At 35.6% G+C, this 20,075-nt stretch overlaps 1 protein-coding gene across 3 annotated transcripts in view; it reads right to left on the bottom strand.

Annotated features, from left to right (window-relative positions):
- The window catches only part of ARHGEF12 (Rho guanine nucleotide exchange factor 12), a 148,826-nt gene that overhangs the window by 51,830 nt on the left and 76,921 nt on the right, over positions 1 to 20,075 (bottom strand). For all 3 annotated transcript variants that reach the window (XM_025356038.1, XM_025356037.1, XM_025356039.1), the window contains 7 exons: positions 12,665 to 12,763; positions 11,661 to 11,710; positions 9,103 to 9,160; positions 5,283 to 5,461; positions 4,012 to 4,089; positions 3,696 to 3,815; positions 2,003 to 2,143 (listed from right to left, as the gene is read on the bottom strand). In XM_025356038.1, the coding sequence (XP_025211823.1) occupies positions 2,003 to 2,143; positions 3,696 to 3,815; positions 4,012 to 4,089; positions 5,283 to 5,461; positions 9,103 to 9,160; positions 11,661 to 11,710; positions 12,665 to 12,763 (725 nt within the window). The remainder of the gene's footprint in view (positions 1 to 2,002; positions 2,144 to 3,695; positions 3,816 to 4,011; positions 4,090 to 5,282; positions 5,462 to 9,102; positions 9,161 to 11,660; positions 11,711 to 12,664; positions 12,764 to 20,075) is intronic.

Here is a 20,075-nt window from a genome sequence, read left to right as displayed (position 1 = left end):
CTCACTGCAACCTCCGCCTACCTGGTTCAAGCAATTCTCCTGCCTCAGACTCCAGAACAGCTGAGATTACAGGCATGTGCCATCACACCCAGCTAATTTTTTTTGTATTTTTAGTAGAGACAGGGTTTCACTATGTTGGCCAGGCTGGTTTTGAACTCCTGACCTTGTGACTGGCCTGCCTCGGCCTCCCAAAGTGCTGGGATTACAGGCGTGATCCACTGCGCCCAGCCGACAACTCGCTCTTTTATAAGATTATATTTCTAAGTCACATGTTTTATTGCAACATTCCTCTAAATACAAGATAAAATTCAAATTTCTCATTCGTATCATTTGCTCTGAATGCCTACAATTTGCTACACTTTGGAAACATAAAGTCAGACAAGACAGTCCCTCTGCTCTCAAGGAACTTCCCATCTCATGGTAGGGACAAGCCATGAAAACAGAGAGGAGACGTGGCAGTAAAACAAAAAGAAGAGTACGAGAAGCATTCCCAAAAGCAGTATGTACTGCTAGAACAAGCTGAAGCCCTTTATAACCTGGACTCATGATTTGGCTTCTAAGATAATCTCTAGCCATTTCATCTATAACCCTAATACACCAGGTTGCCCTAAAATTTTCACTGCTCTCTCAAAATGTTTTGCATTTTCATACCTCAGTGCTCTTGTTTATATTTAGATTACTGGTATTTTGGAGCTAGGCAGAAGTAGATTACCTATTGCCTGAATAAGTGTGGAAAGTTAACTCCCTTTGTTAAAGTTAATTAACTCAATTTTTTCTTTTGTAAAGTTACAGTAACAACGGTACTATTTCATAAGGCTGTTCTGAGAATTAACTAAGGAACATAAAACACATCACTGTGTATGCGATATATACCCAACAAATATTAGCTATTACCATTTTTTCCTTGAGCCTAAACTGAAATTTTCCATTAAAACCTTTAGCTAACCCAATCACGAGACTCCTATCACCATCTTTCAAAAATAAATAAATAAGTAAATAAAAACCCACAAATCCTCAGTTTGTTTTTTGGATGAGGAACTGGGTCATTGGGCCTAAGCCTCAAGAGACAGCCTGACTTATGGCTTAGACCATGGATTCCTTTTTAAAAAACAACAAAACAAAACAACCCCCATCCCAACAACCTTCAATAAGAGAGAAACTTCACATTGTTAAATAGTAGATGTGTGTATATGTAACAGAAGTCCCAAGAAGTGACATCTCTTCTATATGCAAAGCACTGTATTTCCTATTCTTTTTTTTTTTAAAGAAATATAACCCACAAAATTGATTTCATGACCCACAATTACAAAACATTCGTTCAGACAACTTCCCTCATCACTTTTAAAGAGGGTGATCTACATTTAAGTCATTATTCCTATCACTGCATACAATTTACAAAGTATTGTTGAGTAAATAATACTGAACTTAGCTTTTAAGTATTCATATGTCTATGGTGCTACATCATATTCAGCTTAAAATGTTTTATTATCGTCTTAACAGATACTCATGTTCATCTGGCAGTTTCTGGGTTAATCAAGAAAGTGCTGTTACTAAACCTGGGCTATTAACTGAAGCCTATCTAACAGGACTAAGGTTTTTCCTCTTGGTAATGGCAAAGTGCCCCATGATTCAAGACTGAGTCACTCTGACCACAAATGGAATATTAACATGCTCTTAAAGATATCAACAGTTGGTCTCTCGGTTCAGTAAGAATGCACTGGCATTAGTAACTTCTCTACCCACGAACAAGATGCCTGCTGGGAAATTCCATCCCTGTAAAAGAAACAGTTGGCAATGGGTGTTCAAGGGAAAAAGTGAACTCTGGAATTAAAAGCTTATATACAACAGTATCCAGATTTCTGTTTATCAAATTGGTATATTAAAAATGTGGATGGTAAAAAGTGCTAAGACACCTCTAACTCACGTCACTTAAAATCAAATCTAGAAAGGGTCTGTAAAGAAGAATACAGAAGAAAAAAGATTTAGAACACTGAATACTTACATCTGCATTGTCACTACTGGGCCGAGAAGCATCTCCACTGCTACAGTCAGTCCTGCCCAGGCCATCTCCAGGATCTGTTTCTGCCTCACTGACTGTTAGGGTGTCACCTAAAGGTCTGGAGGGTGTAACTACAGCTCCATCCTAAAACAGATTAAAGAAAAACACACCCACACAAACACATAAAAGAAAACTTTCATTACTTGCTGCATAAAGAAATAGAGTGGTACTACAATCTACATGGAGACTGCTAAAAGTTGGACATTCTGATGTGCTCAAGTATGGTTAAAATTCTACAAGTAAAATCCATAAATAACTACTAATTCTGGGATTCTAAAATGGCATGACCTTAAAGACAGGGCAAGTGATATTTTGGTAAGAAGAATATAAGTTCAAACTTACAAATATAGCAAAAAGGTAAAATGTTTTGTTAATTGATATTGTCTGCCCATTAATTAAGGTTATTACCCTACAGTTTCTTGTTAACTAACTTCCAACGCTTCAGAGTGTCAATCAATGGTCAATTCTGGGACATAATGCTATAACATAAATTATTACAAGCATTTAGATCAGGTTATAAGCATTTATTTATTTATATAATTTGAGACGGAGTCTTGTTCTGTCACCCAGCCTGGAGCGCAGTGGCAGGATCTTGGCTCACTGCAACCTCCGCCTCCATGGTTCAAGCCATTCTCCTCCCTCAGCCTCCCGAGTAGCTGGGATTACAGGCACGCACCACCAAACTTGGCTAATTTTTTTATTTTTAGTAGAGTCGGAGTTTCACTATGTTGGCCAGGATGGTCTCAAACTCCTGACTTCAGATGATCTGCCCGTCTTGGCCTCCCAAAGTGCTGCGATTACAGGTGTGAGCCACGCATGCCTGACCAGGTTATAAAGATTTAGATAGCTGCCCAAACAGGGTAGGAATATTGTATTTGTCTAGTAATAACATAAAACTGTCAACATTACTGAGGTGTAACACGCAAAATGTGACATAGCTAGTGGGACTGAAAGTAATGAAAAAAAATGGAATGAAAAGTATACTAAACTAGGATGTCAGGGGAGCTTATATACTGTATGGTCTTGTATAGATGATTTAAGCAGTTTAGACCCTAGGTTTCTCAACTATGTATTTTTAAATCAAAAAGTAAGCAGATTAGGCTAGCTTTTCAGCTATATGACCTCAGACAAGTAATGTAATCTCTCTAACTCTAAGTATATATGTAAACTGGAGGAAAACAACCATAAGTCACCTCAGAGATGTTATGCAGATTAAATAAGAAAATGCTTGTCCATATATTTAGCTCAATGCCTGTCATTTTAAAATCTTAAATTCCTACTTAAAAACATCTCAACTGCCATTCTGTTTTATGATGGCAGAATGAACCACAAAAAAATATAAATATATATATATATATAAATACAATTTAGTAGTTGGTCACATCAAAGCAGAAGCACTCAATTCTTTTTTACATTATTATGGAACAAAGAAATGTGATATCATGAGCAAGCAAACAATCAGACGCCCACATTTATTTTTGTTAATCATTACTTCTGTAACATCCTTAACAGGACATCCTGTTGTCCTACGCTAGAAAAATAACTTTAAAAAAGTCAACTGCAACATTCTCTGACACATTCCCAGAAGAAAATTCTCCTGCAAAAAGTTGGGTAGCACTTGTAACAGTAATGCTACCTGAGCAGAGCCTGTGGCTTTGGATAACTGCTCTTGCAGCTGAGGAATGTGTTTCTTGGCCTCTTGGATCTCTTTTAGCAATCTTTGGGCAGGTGTTCGGTTGTAATCTTCCTGCAATAACTGAAAAGTTATAAAAATATTTTCAGAATTAATTACTTATGTAAAAAAGATACAGAAATAGTCCATTCTTAATCAATAATATAACTAATGGCATTGGTTACAATACTGCTTGATTGTGACTATGATAAACAGCAACTCAACCATGCCCACTCACATTTTTACTGGCCTATACACAGCCCTACTTCTCATTTAATACCTGTAGCCGTTCCTGTTCTTTCTGTAACATTTTTCTCAGAATTTCTACTTTCTGGTTATGAACCACATTGTTTTCCTCCTAGAAAAAAAAAAGATAAAAAACAAACAACAACCAGTATAGAGAAAATGAAGCTAAAATAAATAGAGAAAATGTGACATACAAAGTTCTGCCTTGGCTCCAATTATCAATACCTATTAGGTTTTTATTTCTGGGTTATGAGGACAAACTTTTAGACATGACACTTAAAAGACAAGAAACTACAAAGAAATGTCTGCCCTTCTATTTCATCTTTACTAAACTAGATTCAAGAGAACATTAAATATTGATATTGGAGAAATTAAGTTGTCTTAATATAAGAATAGTATCTTTTACTTTCCCTCATTCGGATCTTTACTATCGATCCCCATGCATAGCTCAAACTCCCAGTACCTCTTACCTGAAATATGAAGACAGCTCCCTAATTCATCACCCATCATCCCTCCTTGTTTCACAACCCTATAATATTTTACCAAATTAGCCTTCCTATAATCCTAGGATAATCATGTACTCTTTTGCTTAAAAAGAAACAAAGTTGAATGGATTCTTACTGCTTACCTAGTTACATGTAAATTAGCTTGGGAGATGTGACTTTTCAAAATAGTCAACCTACTGTTTTCAAGTTCATCTCCCACTATGTACATCCTTAACAGGCACCAACCAAACAAAAATCCTAGCTACTTCTCCACAATATTTGATGCTTTCTTGGCTCCTTCTATTTATTGTTCTTCTTCTATGTGCTTTCTCTCTCCTTTGAATCCTCATAGAACTTAGTATTTTTTTGCCCTCATAATGTCTACATTCTGCCTTGTATTATAGTTACTTGTATACTCTTGATTTAATCTCAATCAACAAAGCTTTGTTAAGCACCTTCTACATGCTAAGCAATACTTCAGATGCTGGAAACATAACAGTAAACTAAATAAACAAAAATCCCCGCCCTCCTAAAATTACACATTCTAAGATGACTATAACCTTGGACAGAAGAGTACCTTAACTATATTTTTGTGGGTGGTACATTGTTTTATATATGACGGGTGTTTAATACTTGTTAAATTAAATCTGCTATGACAATATTCTAATCATTCCTATTATGTAATTTTTATATTAGTAAATAATTTTCTAGAACCTTAAATTTAATTAGTTCATCAGCCTAATACTTGAACACTCTTAATATAAAGTAAACACATCCTTATAGGACTGAGTATTTAACTAAGAAATTTCCCCATTCTTACCCCCATGAGCACAGGACTAGTGATTCTCTCCATATTCCCAGATGCTCCAGGTGAATGAGGAGATGTCATGATGGGAGACATATGTCCAATGACTGATGGCTCTACTTCAGAGTCGGCAAGTGGAATCTGGGGCGACCCAGGTGGGCGTCCCTGAACAGTGAGAGCTACATAGGAACCAGCTTGGGGTGGGGAGATGGAAAAAGGGAAGGGAAGGGAAAGTAACATTGTCAAGAAACTTTTCATACCATTTTACTACTTAATCTTTGATAGTTCTAAAAGATCCAGTTATATAAGACTGTCCCATCATCTGCTAATCATTTCTCTACAGAAAAAAAATTAATTTGTCATTTCTTTTATGATTGCCCTAAAAATCCAAAAGAATGATGCCGTTTTCAGTGGCAAGTTACTATTTGTAAGATCAGATATTACTTAAAAGCAAATAAAAGTTATAACTCCAAGAATATATTTTCTTAATTTAGAGGAGAGTTAAAATCAACCATCTATTAGTGGCTATGTTTAATTAATTTCTTAAATGTAATTTAAAAAAAAATCATCTTCTTTTTTTTTTAATCAGGGTCTCACTTTGTCACCCAGGCTGGAATGCAGTGGCACGATCTCAGCTCACTGCAGCCTCGACTTCCTGGGTTCAAGCGATCCTCCTCCCTCAGCCCTCACAAGCACCTGGGATTTTTTTTCTTTTTGTTTTTAAAGACGGGGTTTCGCCATGCTGCCCAGGCTGGTCTTAAACTCCTGAGCTCAGGTGATCCACCCACCTCAGCCTCCCAAGTTGCTAGGATTACAGATGTGAGACACGGCACCCAGCCTAGATCTTCGTATTTTAAGATGATACTAACTAGGCATGGTTTAGTGAATATGCTAGAATATAAAATGTAGTTTTAAATTAACTTTACAAAATGAGTATGACCAAAAAATATTCTACAATAACAGGGAAAAACACAATCAATGATAAGTAGTAAATTTTAGTGGAAAACATTTGGAGGAATGGACAGGAATTCATTAGACCTATTATGGGAGTGAAAAATCTAGACAGCAAAAATCACCATAATCAGGCCGAGCATGGTGGCTCATGCCTGTAATCCCAGCACTTTGGGAGGCTGAGGCGGGCGGATCACGAGGTCAGGAGATCAAGAGTAGCCTGGCTAACATGGTGAAACCCCGTCTCTACTAAAAATACAAAAAATTAGCCAGGCGTGGTAGCACATGCCTGTTGTCTCAGCTACTAGGGAGGCTGAGGCAGGAGAATCACTTGAATCTGGGAGGCGGAAGTTGCAGTGAGCCGAGATCGTGCCACTGCACTCCAGCCTGGGTGACAGAACAAGACTCTGTCTCAAAAAAAAAAAAATCACCATAATCAGAGTCACAGTAATAGACATAGCAAAACTTTCTTCTTAGACATTTCAATAGGACTTTCAAATGTATTTTACACTTGTCTCCCAATTTAACCCTCCCATGGAAATCACTATCAATTATTTCACAGTGTTTTGGCATTCTAAAAACTATTTTTGCTATGTATAATAGTCACAAGTGTTATGATTTGGAGGAATTTTACATAGAAACACTTTCTAAGGCTCTTCAATCTTATTGCTGTCTATCAGAAAGTCATCTATTATATCTCACTTGCCTATGTACTTGCTTATAATAGCTTCCTAGCTTTTCCCTTCCTTTCTTTAGCTGTTTCTAAACTGCTCTGATTTGATATCACTTTTATTATATCCAGAATACGCATTAAAAAGTAGGACATGCAGGAACTCTGTTACATACACCCAGGCTTTAGGGATGTCAAATTTATATATGTTTTGGATATGCAAAGGTTTTTAGGATGAACTTTAAGTTTTTAGCTATGCTCTTACTATTGGATAAGTAATTTATTGCTAGAATCCCAGGATTTAATTTTTTAAGTAAAATTTATACTGGAATGAGCAAAAAATACAACCTAGAAAGCTAAAGAAATGTTTTTATACATCTCAATGGACATCAGGCATAAACTTATTAACATAAACCATATTTATGTAGCACATAACAATTTATAAATCACATTCTCATTAAATAAGTGGTCAAATTTATTCAAGTATGGGGATCTAATTTTGATCCCTGCACTCTTTTAAAATAAAGTTAAGAACACTGATCAAAGTGACCATTTGGAGCACTGGTACTCTGATGAAAAAGTTTAAAAATTTTCATAGTTGCTTAACATAGCAGTACAAAGGCCAAGAAAAAAGTTAGTTTATTAAATTTCTCCTGAAGATGTCCATCCACCCAATACAGAGAAATAGCATTAAATAAAACAGCAGTGATTCTGCTTGATCACAAACAATTGTCTCTTATTTCTAGTCTACTTTACTGTGGAATAATCTGATGTAGAAGATCATAAATTCTTTTTTTTATTCCTTTTTTAAAAATTTTCATTCAGTTTAAGCAGTCTCTCGCTCTCTTTTTAAGAGATACAGTAACAAATACATAAGGCCCAAACCAGGCCAGAACAAAGAAAAAGGAAGTTACATTTTAGGTAGTGGACTCCCATGTGACGTTCTTTACTACTGTTATAACTGTCATGCTATTTTCCATTCAATATGTGAAGCACTTAGAAAATATAAAATCTTGGCCAGGCGTAGTGGCACATGCCTGTAATCCCGGCACTTTGGGAGGCTGAGGCAGGTGAGCCCAGGAGTTTGACAGCAGCCTGGGGAACATATCAAAAACCAGTGTCTACAAAAACAAAACAAAACAAAACAAGACAAAACAAAAAACAAGGTGGGAGGATCACTTAAACCCAGAAGTTGGAGGCTGTAGTGAGCTATAATTGCACCACTGCATTCTACAAGACCCTGATCCCCCCCAAAAAAGAAAAGAAAATATAAAATCTCTCTTGGAAAGCAGGTAAGGTTAAAGGGTAACAACAAAATGAAACCAAAGCCCAGGTTGGGGAAGGTGTAGCACCTAGACTTCACCTGACTCAGATTCAGATGACCCACCCCATCACCACCTGCCAGCAAAGCTCACAGGGCCACTGAACCTTCCCTTCTCCCTGTGCAGATGGGAAAACTGAGGCCCTGTGAGTGGCTGAAGCCTGGCTTGACCATACCTCACTGCCAGCTGAAGGTACGTGAATTTACCTTTGACCCTGCAAGTGACGGGAGGTTAGCTGCAGACTCCCACTGCTTCAAGCCTGGTTCTCCACGGAGAACTAAGTCCACAGAGAACTAAGTCCAAGTGGGCTACTCATCCCTAAACCTGAAGATCACAAATTCTTAACCTTGAAGATTTCCAAGAGAAGATCGCTACTCTGGATTATATAATCATTTACTTATCTGAGGGAAAGTGATTGTGCTAGATGATTTTTAAAGTTTCATTTCAGTTCATCAGGCCATATGTCTGATTTCTCAACCTCCTTCCTCTCAGGTGACTCACGCATTTCTTTCGAATATATGTATTCAATTTTACCAAGAATGACAGAAATATTATAATCAACCATACAAATGGAGTTGACAAAAGATAGTTATTAGTAAGTTAAGAGTTTTCACCTCAGATTTTCCTTCAATGCAGGGATCAGCAAACTCCAGCCAAGGGCCTAAACCAGGATCACAGACTTTCGGTAAATAAAGTTTTACTAAAGCACAGCCACAACCATTCATTTACATATTGTCTATGGCTGCTTTCATGATACAATGACAGAGTCGGTAGTAGACTATACAGTCCACACAGCCTAAATATTTACTATTTGGCCTATTACAGGAAATTTGCTGATCCTTACTTTAAGGGTTTCAGAAAACAATTAAAACTAAGAATAACATTCACCTACATCTGATTAGCTTCACCACCTCCAGATGATTTGAATGAGTCACCAGAGTTCCATTCACCTGTAAGAAAACGAAAGGAGTGTATGTCATATACATCCTATTGAGACAATGGATAAAAGGACTTCAGGAATTATCATACATAATATAACCAATTATAATATAGTAATCACATTACATTAAAATATTTATGTATTTGATTCAATATTCATTTTCACAGCATGATTCTACAGGGCATATTCGGCAACAAAATGAACTTAAACATAAACCAAGGCCTTGACATACAAAACATTACAACTTATTCACCATGACAAATGACAAAACATAACATGAAAAAGATTTACAAATCCTTCATAGCAAAGGGCTCATACAAATAGAAAAGATCTCTTTGCTTTACTAAGTCATCAATTTGTCAAAATTAATAATGAATAAAAAATAATTTTTAAAAGTATTTCCACAATATTCAATTTGCTTTTAGTTTTTCAACCATGATCTAATCTTTACAAAGAAAATAAATTTTCAGACTGGCTAAAGGTAGAAAAAGTTATCCCGATTCTGAATTAAACCAAACAAATCAAGGCAAAACTATCAAATGTGGATTTAACATTAATTTTTTGATTAATTCTCTGATCCAAGTTATCTAAAATTCAAATACATTAGTGTAAAAAACGGAAGTACAAGTATACTCAACCTGCCCCATAAGATAGTTACTGTTAGCTATGACATTTAATTTTGGAGACACTTTTCTAGTATACATACACCAAACAGACACATAAACGTTATACATTACAACTGGTTTTTTCCTGGAAAAAAAAAATAAAACTTTTTTCTCACTGTACGGCAGCTATCTTTCAATAAAGGTACACACTGACCTAAACCACTCTTTTCAAAAGCTGCAAATGAAATATAATTTATTTCTCTGTCCCTCAGTTTATGCAGTTATATAATAAAGCCAATACAAATTTCTCTGTACACATGACTTCACATTTGTACACTTATTTCCTCAGATAAGTTCCTAAAAGCAAAACTGCTTGTCACATGTTATATACTTTCTTAAAGGCTTTTGATACATATTCACAGACTTTCATCCAAACAGGTTTTACCTAATTCATACTCATAATGAACTCATGAGAATAGTCATTTTACCATACCCAAACTATACTAAATGTGTATTACCAATCTTTAAATTTTCTGACAGCCAAATGTATTTTTCACCTATCATTTTAATTCCTACTTCTTTGTTATCAGTGAGGTTGGCCATATCCCCATTAATATGCTATGTATTTCAATTACTTTGGGGAATTGCCTGATAAAATTATTTGCCCATTATTCTTTTAGAATATTTATTCCTTTCTTATAATTTAAAAGTGTTCTTTAAAATTAAGGATATCTGGTCTCTGATACATTTCAAATATTTCTTCCAAATTATTGTTCAAGGTATGTTTTCTTATGTAATAATAATTTGATTTTAAGTACTCAAATTAGTCGATTATTTCAAGAATAGTTACTGACTAACCCATTCTTTCTCTACTGATCTGAATTCAAAAATCTATTTCTAGTCTCTCTGTTGTGTTCCACTGGTAGGTCTATATATAGATTAGAGTCATATACATCTCTTCTCATACATACACATACATATAACGTATTTTTTTCTTTAGTGATTCTTACATCTTTATAAAGTTCACCTGGTAGAATAATCAAATTGTATCTACCACTACAATTCTATTTGCATACAGGTCAGGTATTGCTTATCTGAAATACCTGGTACCAGAAGAAGTGTTTCGGATTTTTTTGAAGTTTGGAATATTTGTATATACATAATGATACATCTTGGGGATGAGACCCAGCTTTAAATATGAGCCTTTTATGTTTCATATATACCTTATACACATAGCCTGAAGGTAGTTTTACACATTTTAAATACTTCTGTGCATGAAACCAAGTTTTTTGTTTTGGTCTGGTTTTATTTACTGTTTTTTAAAGACAGGGTCTCACTATTTGCCCAGGTTGAAGTGCTGTGGCTATTCTCAGGTATGATCAAAGTGCACTGCAGTCTCAACTCCTGCACTCAAGCGATCCTCCCACCTCAGCCTCCTGAGTAGCTGGTAATACAGGCTCAAGCTACTGTACCTGGTGAAAACAACTTTTGACTGTGACCCATCACATGAGGTCAGGTGTGAAATTTTCCACTTATGGTTTCATGTTGGTACTCAAAAAGTTAAAGAGTTGGGAGCATTTCAGGTTTCAGATTAGAAATGCTCAACTTTACTTTGATGAGAATTGCTTAATAACAGACTAATCTGGAGAGAAATGACCTTTCCAACATTGAATTACTCTCCTACTCAAGAACATATATTCCTCCATTATTTTCAATCCTTTTATTATGTCCTTCAGTAAAGGATAATATTAATTTTACAACAAATGAAATAAGTTTTTATAGTCAATAGATCTATCACAGGTAATATGAAGCTTTTTATAAAAATCCAAGTGAAAAAAGCAGAATATGACCAATATATGTTGTTTTTTAATCCTACCGTAAATTCTATAATAGGCTTTTCCTTACCTTGATGATTCGATCACCTGTCTGTACTCCAGCCCGCATGGCTGCTCCATCTGTATGAGAAATTACTTATTTAAAATGTGATTCATTTGCATTTATTGATCATCTTCCTGACAGAGGAACAGTAAAACAAAGTGGTTAAAAACATGGGCTGTCCTTTGGGAAGCTGAGGAGGGCAGATCACGAGGTCAAGAGATCAAGACCATCCTGGCCAACGTGGTAAAACCCCGTTTCTACTAAAAATACAAAAATTAGCTGGGTGTGGTGGTGCGTGCCTGTAGTCCCAGCTGCTCAGCAGCCTGAGGCAGGAGAATCGCTTGAACCCGGGAGGCGGAGGTTGCAGTGAGCCGAGATTGTGCCACTGCACTCCAGCCTGGCAACAGAGCGAGACTTGATCTCAAAAAAAAAAAAAAAAAGGCGGGGGCTGTAAAGTCAGACTTTACATTCAAATCCTGCTTCTACCACTCACTAGTTGTGTGACCTTGGACTGATTTTATGTTTTTTTTACTCTAAGCTTCAATATCACCTATAAAATGGGGATAAAAAAATTGTCTACCTCAAAATTATAGCACCCAACATAAAGGAAGTATTCAATATATGGTAACAGCAGTAGAAAATATTGTCATTGTTGTTTTGGGAAAAGAAATGGTATTTTTGAGGCCACAGCTATCTCTTTAATCTGTCTTTGCCAAAATACCACTGGTGCCACGAAAAACTGAAATTTCAGAAACTTGTGTGTGGACAATAAAGTATCACGACCAAGGAGTCACATGATTTCTAAAACTATATAAAAACTGATTTTCTAACAAGTACAAAAAAAAAAATCAACTAGAGTAAATTCCTTCCTATAACTATGACATACATTTGACATATAGACGAATCTAGCACAATAGTCCACATGACCTGCAATCTATGTAATTATTCTATTCTTGGGAATTGCCATTATTTAAGCTTTTCTATTCTTACTCTGTTTACTGAGTGATAAATTGTTTTTAGAAATGCCTTGCCTTCTTTGACAGACTGTACGAAGACTGGATTGTCTCCACTGACCGTCAGCCCAAATCCATTGTCATCTTTCTGGATGACTACGCAACGTTGAACAAGACCTGCACAAGAACCACAGCATAAAAAAAGAAGGAAGAGAAAACAGAGAAAGGAAAAGACAATAATTATATATTAGTAATAAACTATGTTTCATCTGGAGAAACACAAAACAGCACATGTAAATCCACAAGGTAAAATAAGAACACTAACCCCCATCAACAAAGCAAACACAAGAACACCACAGAGTCACACATACTGTTTTCTCACTGGCGAAGTATAATAGAATTGCTCCAATATTAAAAACAGCTATGGAAAACTGCAAAATATTAAGTATTAGACATGAGACAGCTAGAAGGAAAGCCCATTCACATCTATGCTATTTCTCCGTAGTATAAAATTCTCCCCTCCACCGCCCCCCACTGCCCTGTGTTTTTGGTACCCTAATTGGTGTTTAACCCAAGAAAAATCAACTATCTTAGGACATGTGGCTAGGAACATCTCAAGGCAAATTCTGGAGAAATCCAGTCTTACTCTCAAGAAAATATACTCAGGAAAACAGTAAAAAGAAAGGAGGTACTTACAGAGTACCTGAAGCTATTCCCCGAAGAAGGGAAGAGAAAGGAAGAGTTCAGGGGGAAGAAAAACCCTGGCTTATAGAAAACATAAACAGAAAGGAGAAAAAAGTAGGAAAGATAAAGAATCTATGAGCTCAACCAGTTCCTTCATCTCTTTCATATACTTACCTGATTCCTAAAGGAGAATCTGTATTTCTTCTAAACAGCAAATGAAAACTGTCATTTGAGAGACAAGGTGAGAGAAAGAGGGCCCCAGCCAGAGGAACAGAAATGTCCTGCCAGAGTAGAACCCTGATTAGTACCCAGGGCTGTTTTATCATAGACCAGATCTGAAGATCTTGAACTCTGTGTTAGCCAGAGACAACATATATTTTCAGCTTTGCAGGATCTAAGCATTTCACTGAAGTCAATATATAAAACAGGTAAAGCAACACAAAGATAATGATGATTAGAAAATAAAAACTTTTTCTAAAGATTTTTATACAAAGAGCTACAATCTTTTAAATAAGTCTGATTTACCAACCAAACAATATGTTAAAGATATGTTAATAAAAAATATATATAGACTGTGTGTACAATGGCTCACAGAAAACATATACACATAACAAATTATATATATACACATACACACAGTGTATATACATATCAATTCTTGCTGATAATGACACATCATGAGTACATGAGCCTACTGTAGCTTAACATAAACCTTAACTCTTGAACTCATGCCCTACACAAAAATTAAAGCAGATCATGGGCCTAAACACAAGCTAAAATTTTTCATAAGGTAACACAGAAGGAAATCGTCAAGACCTTAGGGTATTAAAAAAACAAAAAAGGAAGAAAGAAAGAAAAAGAAAACAGATAAAATACATGTAACAAAATAGTTTATAACATTAAAAAAAGACCTGAGGGTGGGTTTATAAACCATAAAAGAAAAAAAACCTAGGAAACTGGACAAAATTTAAAACATTTGCTATTCTAAAGACACTGATAAGAAAATGAAAAGGCAAGCCACAGAGAAAATATTCACAATATAGACACCTGATAAAGAATTTGTATCCAGATTATATGCAACTCTCCAACCAATAATGGAAGACAAATGTTAAAGGGGGCAAAATACTTAAATAAACACATCACAAAGATACACCAATGGCTAATAAGCACACATAAAGGTGCTTAACAGCTGCAGTCATCAGGAAAATACAAATTAAAACCACAATGAGATACCACTATATACCAACTAGTCTGGCTAATCAAAAGAAGTGGTAGCAAAGAGGTGGAGCAACTAGAACTCTTACAACATTATAACATTGCTGGTGGGAATGTGCTAACATTCTGGAAAACTGTTTGGAAATTTCTTATAAAAGTAAGCATATATTTACATACGATCCATGAATTTTACTCTCAAGAGAAAAAACAATTTGTGTCCACAGAAAGACATACATGAATGTTCACAGCAGTTTTATTCATAAGAGCCCAAAACTAGAAACTCAAATGTCCATCAACAGATGAATGGATAAACAAACTGTGATATGTCCATACAATGTATTAGGAAGGAAAAAAAGAACTACTCATACATACAACAAACACAGATGAATCATAAAAACATCACGGTAAGCAAAAGAAGCCAGTACATAAGAAAGTAAACACTACATGACTCCAACATAGAAAAGGAAAAACTAAACTAAAACAACAAAAAGCAGAATAGCAACAGCCTAGGGGAGAAGTAGGGAAGAGGAGTGGGAATGACTGCAAAAAGAAATGAAGGAACTTTCTGCAGTGATGGACATGTTCTGTTTCTTAATTAAGATAATGTTTACATGAGTATGCATATTCATTTGTCAAAATCTTCTAACCAAACACTTACAATTAGTGCATCTTATTTTACGTAAATTTTACCTCAATAAAGTTGATTTTCAACATTTAAAAATGTGTTACCCCTAAATTCTAGAGACTTCTAAACACTAAATAATTCACATATTCACCACTCTCACAAAACAATAAATTGTAATGAGGGCAGAAGATAACAGAATTCAACCTTTTTTATCTGTTCAGTGTTACTTCCTTCAAGTAATTAGGACAACTATAAAACAGGATATGAATACATAAATCAAGTAAAAAAAAACGCATTCTTTATAAATTTCTGGTGTGTAATGAATAGAATTAGAGATTCAGGCCAGGCGCGGTGGCTCATGCCTGTAATCTCAGCACTTTGGGAGGCTGAGACAGGTGGATCACCTGAATGAAGTCAGGAGTGAGACCAGCTTGACCAACATGCTAAAACAAAATCAGCATGGTGTGGTGGTGCATGCCTGTAATCCCAGCTACTCGAGAGGCTGAGGCAGGAAAACTGCTTGAATCCAGGAGGTGGAGGTTGCAGTGAGCTGAGATAGCACCACTGCACTCCAGCCTAGCCTGGGCGACACAGTGAGACTCCATCTCAAAAAAAAGAAAAAAAAAAAATTACTAGACTAACCAGCATTTTACAGGAATCTTTTAAAATCCATGCTTACTTTTGGAAACAAATATTTCACAACCTCCCTTACAGTTATTTGAAATTTCAAAATAAATTAGACATTGTGACTTTAAAAATCAAGGCAATTATAACACTGAATACATTTTTTCATACAATATTTGTGCTTCTCTGTTCTTCCACTCCACCTCACAAAAGCTGAAAATTAATGAAGTAAAAGTTTCTAATATGGGTGATTGCAGTGCTAAGCAAACTGAGCTTCTTAAATAGACCTTTTCTCAGGTGCCTGCAGAGAACAGGGCGCCTATAAAAGATGAGGGAAAAGGGTATTTGAAGTTAAGGAGTTTGCTATGTCTGTATCTTTCACTTGAATAAAAAATATATAAAGTAGTTAGCTTACTGCCTAACGAATATTAAGGGTTCACACATGTTAAATATTATTTTATTATGATTGGGGGGAGGTTGACCTTGGATTTTCTCCTCTATCCATGCTACTAGTACAATTATAAGTACTTTTATGTTAATAAACTCCTATCAATTAATGCAAATGATCCTTAAGAGGATCAATTCTGGCTGGGCGTGTATGGGAGGCTGAGGTGGGCGGATCACAAGGTCAAGAGATCGAGACCACCATGGCCAACATGGTGAAACCCTGTCTCTACTAAAAATACGAAAACTAGCTGTGCGTGGTGGTGTGCGCCTGTAGTTCCAGGCTACTCAGGAGGCGGAGGCAGAAGAATCGCTTGAACCCAGGAGGCAGAGGATGCAGTGAGCCGAGATCACTGACAACAGTGGGAATTTTTTTGAGACTCCATCTCAAAAAAAAAAAAAAAGAGGATCAATTATGATTTATGTCTAAGTTTTGTTTTTTAGTAAACAAGGAAAGTAGTTTTGGATGGGTAAGGAAGGGAGAAGGGAAATTTAAAGGGGCAGAGCTTCTTGTTGTAGTTAGCTTTAGAAGATGAGAGACAGCCGGACGTCCTTAAGAAAGGAATCAGTCTTCTTACAAGCTTTTCCTAAATATGTAGACTGAAGTTAGGTGTCCCTCTTATAGACTCCCACTGCACCCTCTGTATACTCCTATTGTATCACCCTTACTCACACTGATTTGTATTTGTTTTTATTCTTTCATTAGATTTTATGCTCCAAAGGTGTGGGGGCTGTATCTTGATCACAACCTTATCTCAGAACCTTGCATATATTCTGGGACAGAAGGAAACTTAGAAAAATTGCTTATGAATTAATGAAATTCAGACAAGTAGACGAGTCATCAGAGAGAAAAGGAGGTCATCAGAGAGAAAAAAAACAGCACCATGCACAGTCAATTTCATAAATATGCCTAGAGTCCTAACAGATTAATAAGAATCAAGAAAATCTATTAGTGTTACTTCAGAATACAGCAAACCTGTTTTCTCCAATTCATAACAGTGTCAGTCTGATAACCTTCCCTCTTAATTACAGCTAAAGGAGAAGATGAGGGACAAAGAATAAAGAGGAAAAGGAAAAAGAACCATGCACACATCCTATTCAATTTTTTCTTCTCCCCAAATCCACTATATTAGCCACATTTATTATTTTATATTTACCTGCTAACGTGAGACTGATGTACTTCAACATGTACTTTAAATCAGTAGACCAATATAAAAAGAAAACATACCTTACACATACAGTCAATTCAAAATCTATAAAATACAAATTAACAATACTGTTCTGTCCCATCTATCTGCGGTATCTGCATAAATTTAGATTTGTGGTAACAATTAACTGAAAACGAAGCCATCCTACCACTCAAAATTCAGAAATCCAGTCCTTCAAACGCTCAAATCTATTATGTTCCCTCTCATTCAAAATCAAATGAAATGTTTTCCCTTTTTCTTCAGAGAAATATTCTGTTTCTGACCAGAAGCTGTTTTAACCCACCACAGAGGGATAAATTCCACCCTCTGTAAAACTAAAATCATCACTACTGGCTAAATTATCATATCTTTGAAATATCCTTTTTGACATACACACACAAAAATCCTACTTCTTTTGTTTGTTTTAGCAAATTTGCATTGAGCATCTGTCCATACTAGTTATTTAACACTGCAGTCCATAGGTGCTGTGAAGAACCCAAAACTACTTGGAGTCTTTGTTCTCAAAGAACATAAAATCCTGGCAGGACAATACTGAAAACAAATGGAGAAAAAAATGAAAATGTTTAAGAATCAAAGAATGGTACAGATAATAGGCCCTGTATGTTACAGAGAAAGTCAAAGATAAAAGTAAACTCATAACTCCAAAATAGCAATCTTCAAATTTTATTTTAAAAAATCCCAAAAACCAGCTTTCATCATTTTTACTTTTTCCGATTTTTACAACTCATATAGTCCATGGTTTTGTTTTGTTGCTAAATCCTTTATCGTCTGGTATAAAGATTATTAACCATAACTACCATACAAATGTATGTATCTGTGAATATGAGTTTTGTAAGGCCACCTAATTACTCTGATATGTGCTATATGCCAGCACTTTGCATAGACACAGGCAGAGTGTTCAAAAAGTAAAACCAGTGAAACTTAAAACTTCCTTCAAACATAATCCTAACAGGCAGGCACAGTGGATCACACCTGTAATTCCAATGTTTTAGGAGGCCAAGGCAAGAGGACTGGTTGAGGCCAGGAGTTTGAGCATAGCCTGGGCAACAGAGCAAGACCTCTTCTCTACAAAAAATAACAGTAATAATAAACACATGTTTTTCAAAAAAACAAAAGACTTAGTCCTAGTAATACTTCTTCGGTCCCATTGTTCTTGGTGCCATATGAGTATTTCTTCACAGCTGTTTTTTTAAGTGCATATAGAGTAATGGTAAATAAGTGCATACCTCTATCATTGCCCTTATCAAAATGTATTGCAATTCTTTTGTACTAGACTGTGAGCAACCACAAAGCAGGTACAGTCACTTATATCTTTGTATCTCTATCCCTTAGTATAGTGTCTGTCATATAATGGGTGCTCACGAAATAGTTATTAAATAAATTTGAATTTTATACATGAAGGAAATTTTAAATAAACATACTCAAACACTTTCTAATTAGAAAAAAAATCATAGCCTTGAAGACTATGCAAAGTAGAGAAACATTTCTGTAAGAACACTAATTAACCTTCTGCCCTGGCAAAATTCCAACTATAATAATTTGATTTTCCATCTACCCCAAAATAACTCCTCTAGTTACAAAAAAATGTTTATGTCCTGTCTCTTAGAAATCATATTTTGCCTAGAAGCTGATAAACCTGATATCATGCTTCATCTCATCAGTGAAGTAAAGATGTTATATCAAATTTACATAAATACTATCCTTTTCTAAGTTTTATTTCCTTATCATAACAAAAGACATATTTTTTCTGTTATAACAATGTGGCATTTAAAACCAATATAAAAAGACTGCTTCCTTCTTACTCAATAGATAATTACCAATGATCATATTTTGAAAGTGAAAAAAAATGAAGTTTCATTCTATAACTATTCCTGAAAGAAGGCCATAACTCCTACAATGAAAACAGAGTATGGAGCATATTAATGAAAATGGAGTGTTAAACATGTAAGATAACCTGTTAAATCTTCCATACTACATGGACTTTAGTGAAAGCACATTAGTCTTTCTTCACCTTTTATTTTATTTCATGACCAAACTTCTCTAAGTTTCACCTCTTAAGAATTAGCTTCAGGGAAGGGAGTGGAGAAGGGCCATGTGCAACTTCATAAAAACAGCTCATTTTAAACTGGTGCCAGACATACATGTTTTATGAGTAAGACCTCAGATAATCCTTTGATTAAGAAGCTTCTTGATTCTAAATGCACAATCTTGCCAGCAAGAGGAGCCTTACATTCCAAGTATGCTGATTTCATTCTTTCAGACCACTACCAGAAAAATGTCTCTAAGTTACATTTTCTTCTATCTTAAAGTTTTTCAGAAGGAAAGAAAGATTCAATTAGGATAAGTCAAGATCTTATTCTATCAATTTTCTCTACTAAAATACTTCCTATGTCAATCTCAACAATCATTCATTCAAAACTCACTTAATGAGGGCCTCCAATGTGTTCAGCATTATGGGAGATGTAAAGATAAACATAAATACAAGTAATTAAATATAAAACAAGATGACAACATTCAGAAACAACAAAAGTAGCTGGGCAATCCTAGGAAAAGGCAGTACTTGAATTGAGCCTTGAAAGATGAGTAGGATTCTAAGTTATAGGAGGTAAATCATTCAAGACAACAGAAATGGCATGTGCTGGCCGGGTGCGGTGGCTCAAGCCTATAATCCTAGCACTTTGGGAGGCCG

The sequence above is a fragment of the Theropithecus gelada genome, chromosome 14 (genome assembly GCF_003255815.1).
Source record: "Theropithecus gelada isolate Dixy chromosome 14, Tgel_1.0, whole genome shotgun sequence".
NCBI classification, from domain to species: domain Eukaryota; kingdom Metazoa; phylum Chordata; class Mammalia; order Primates; family Cercopithecidae; genus Theropithecus; species Theropithecus gelada.
Note: the sequence above shows the minus strand (reverse complement) of the source record. Positions and strands in the feature narration are given on the sequence as shown.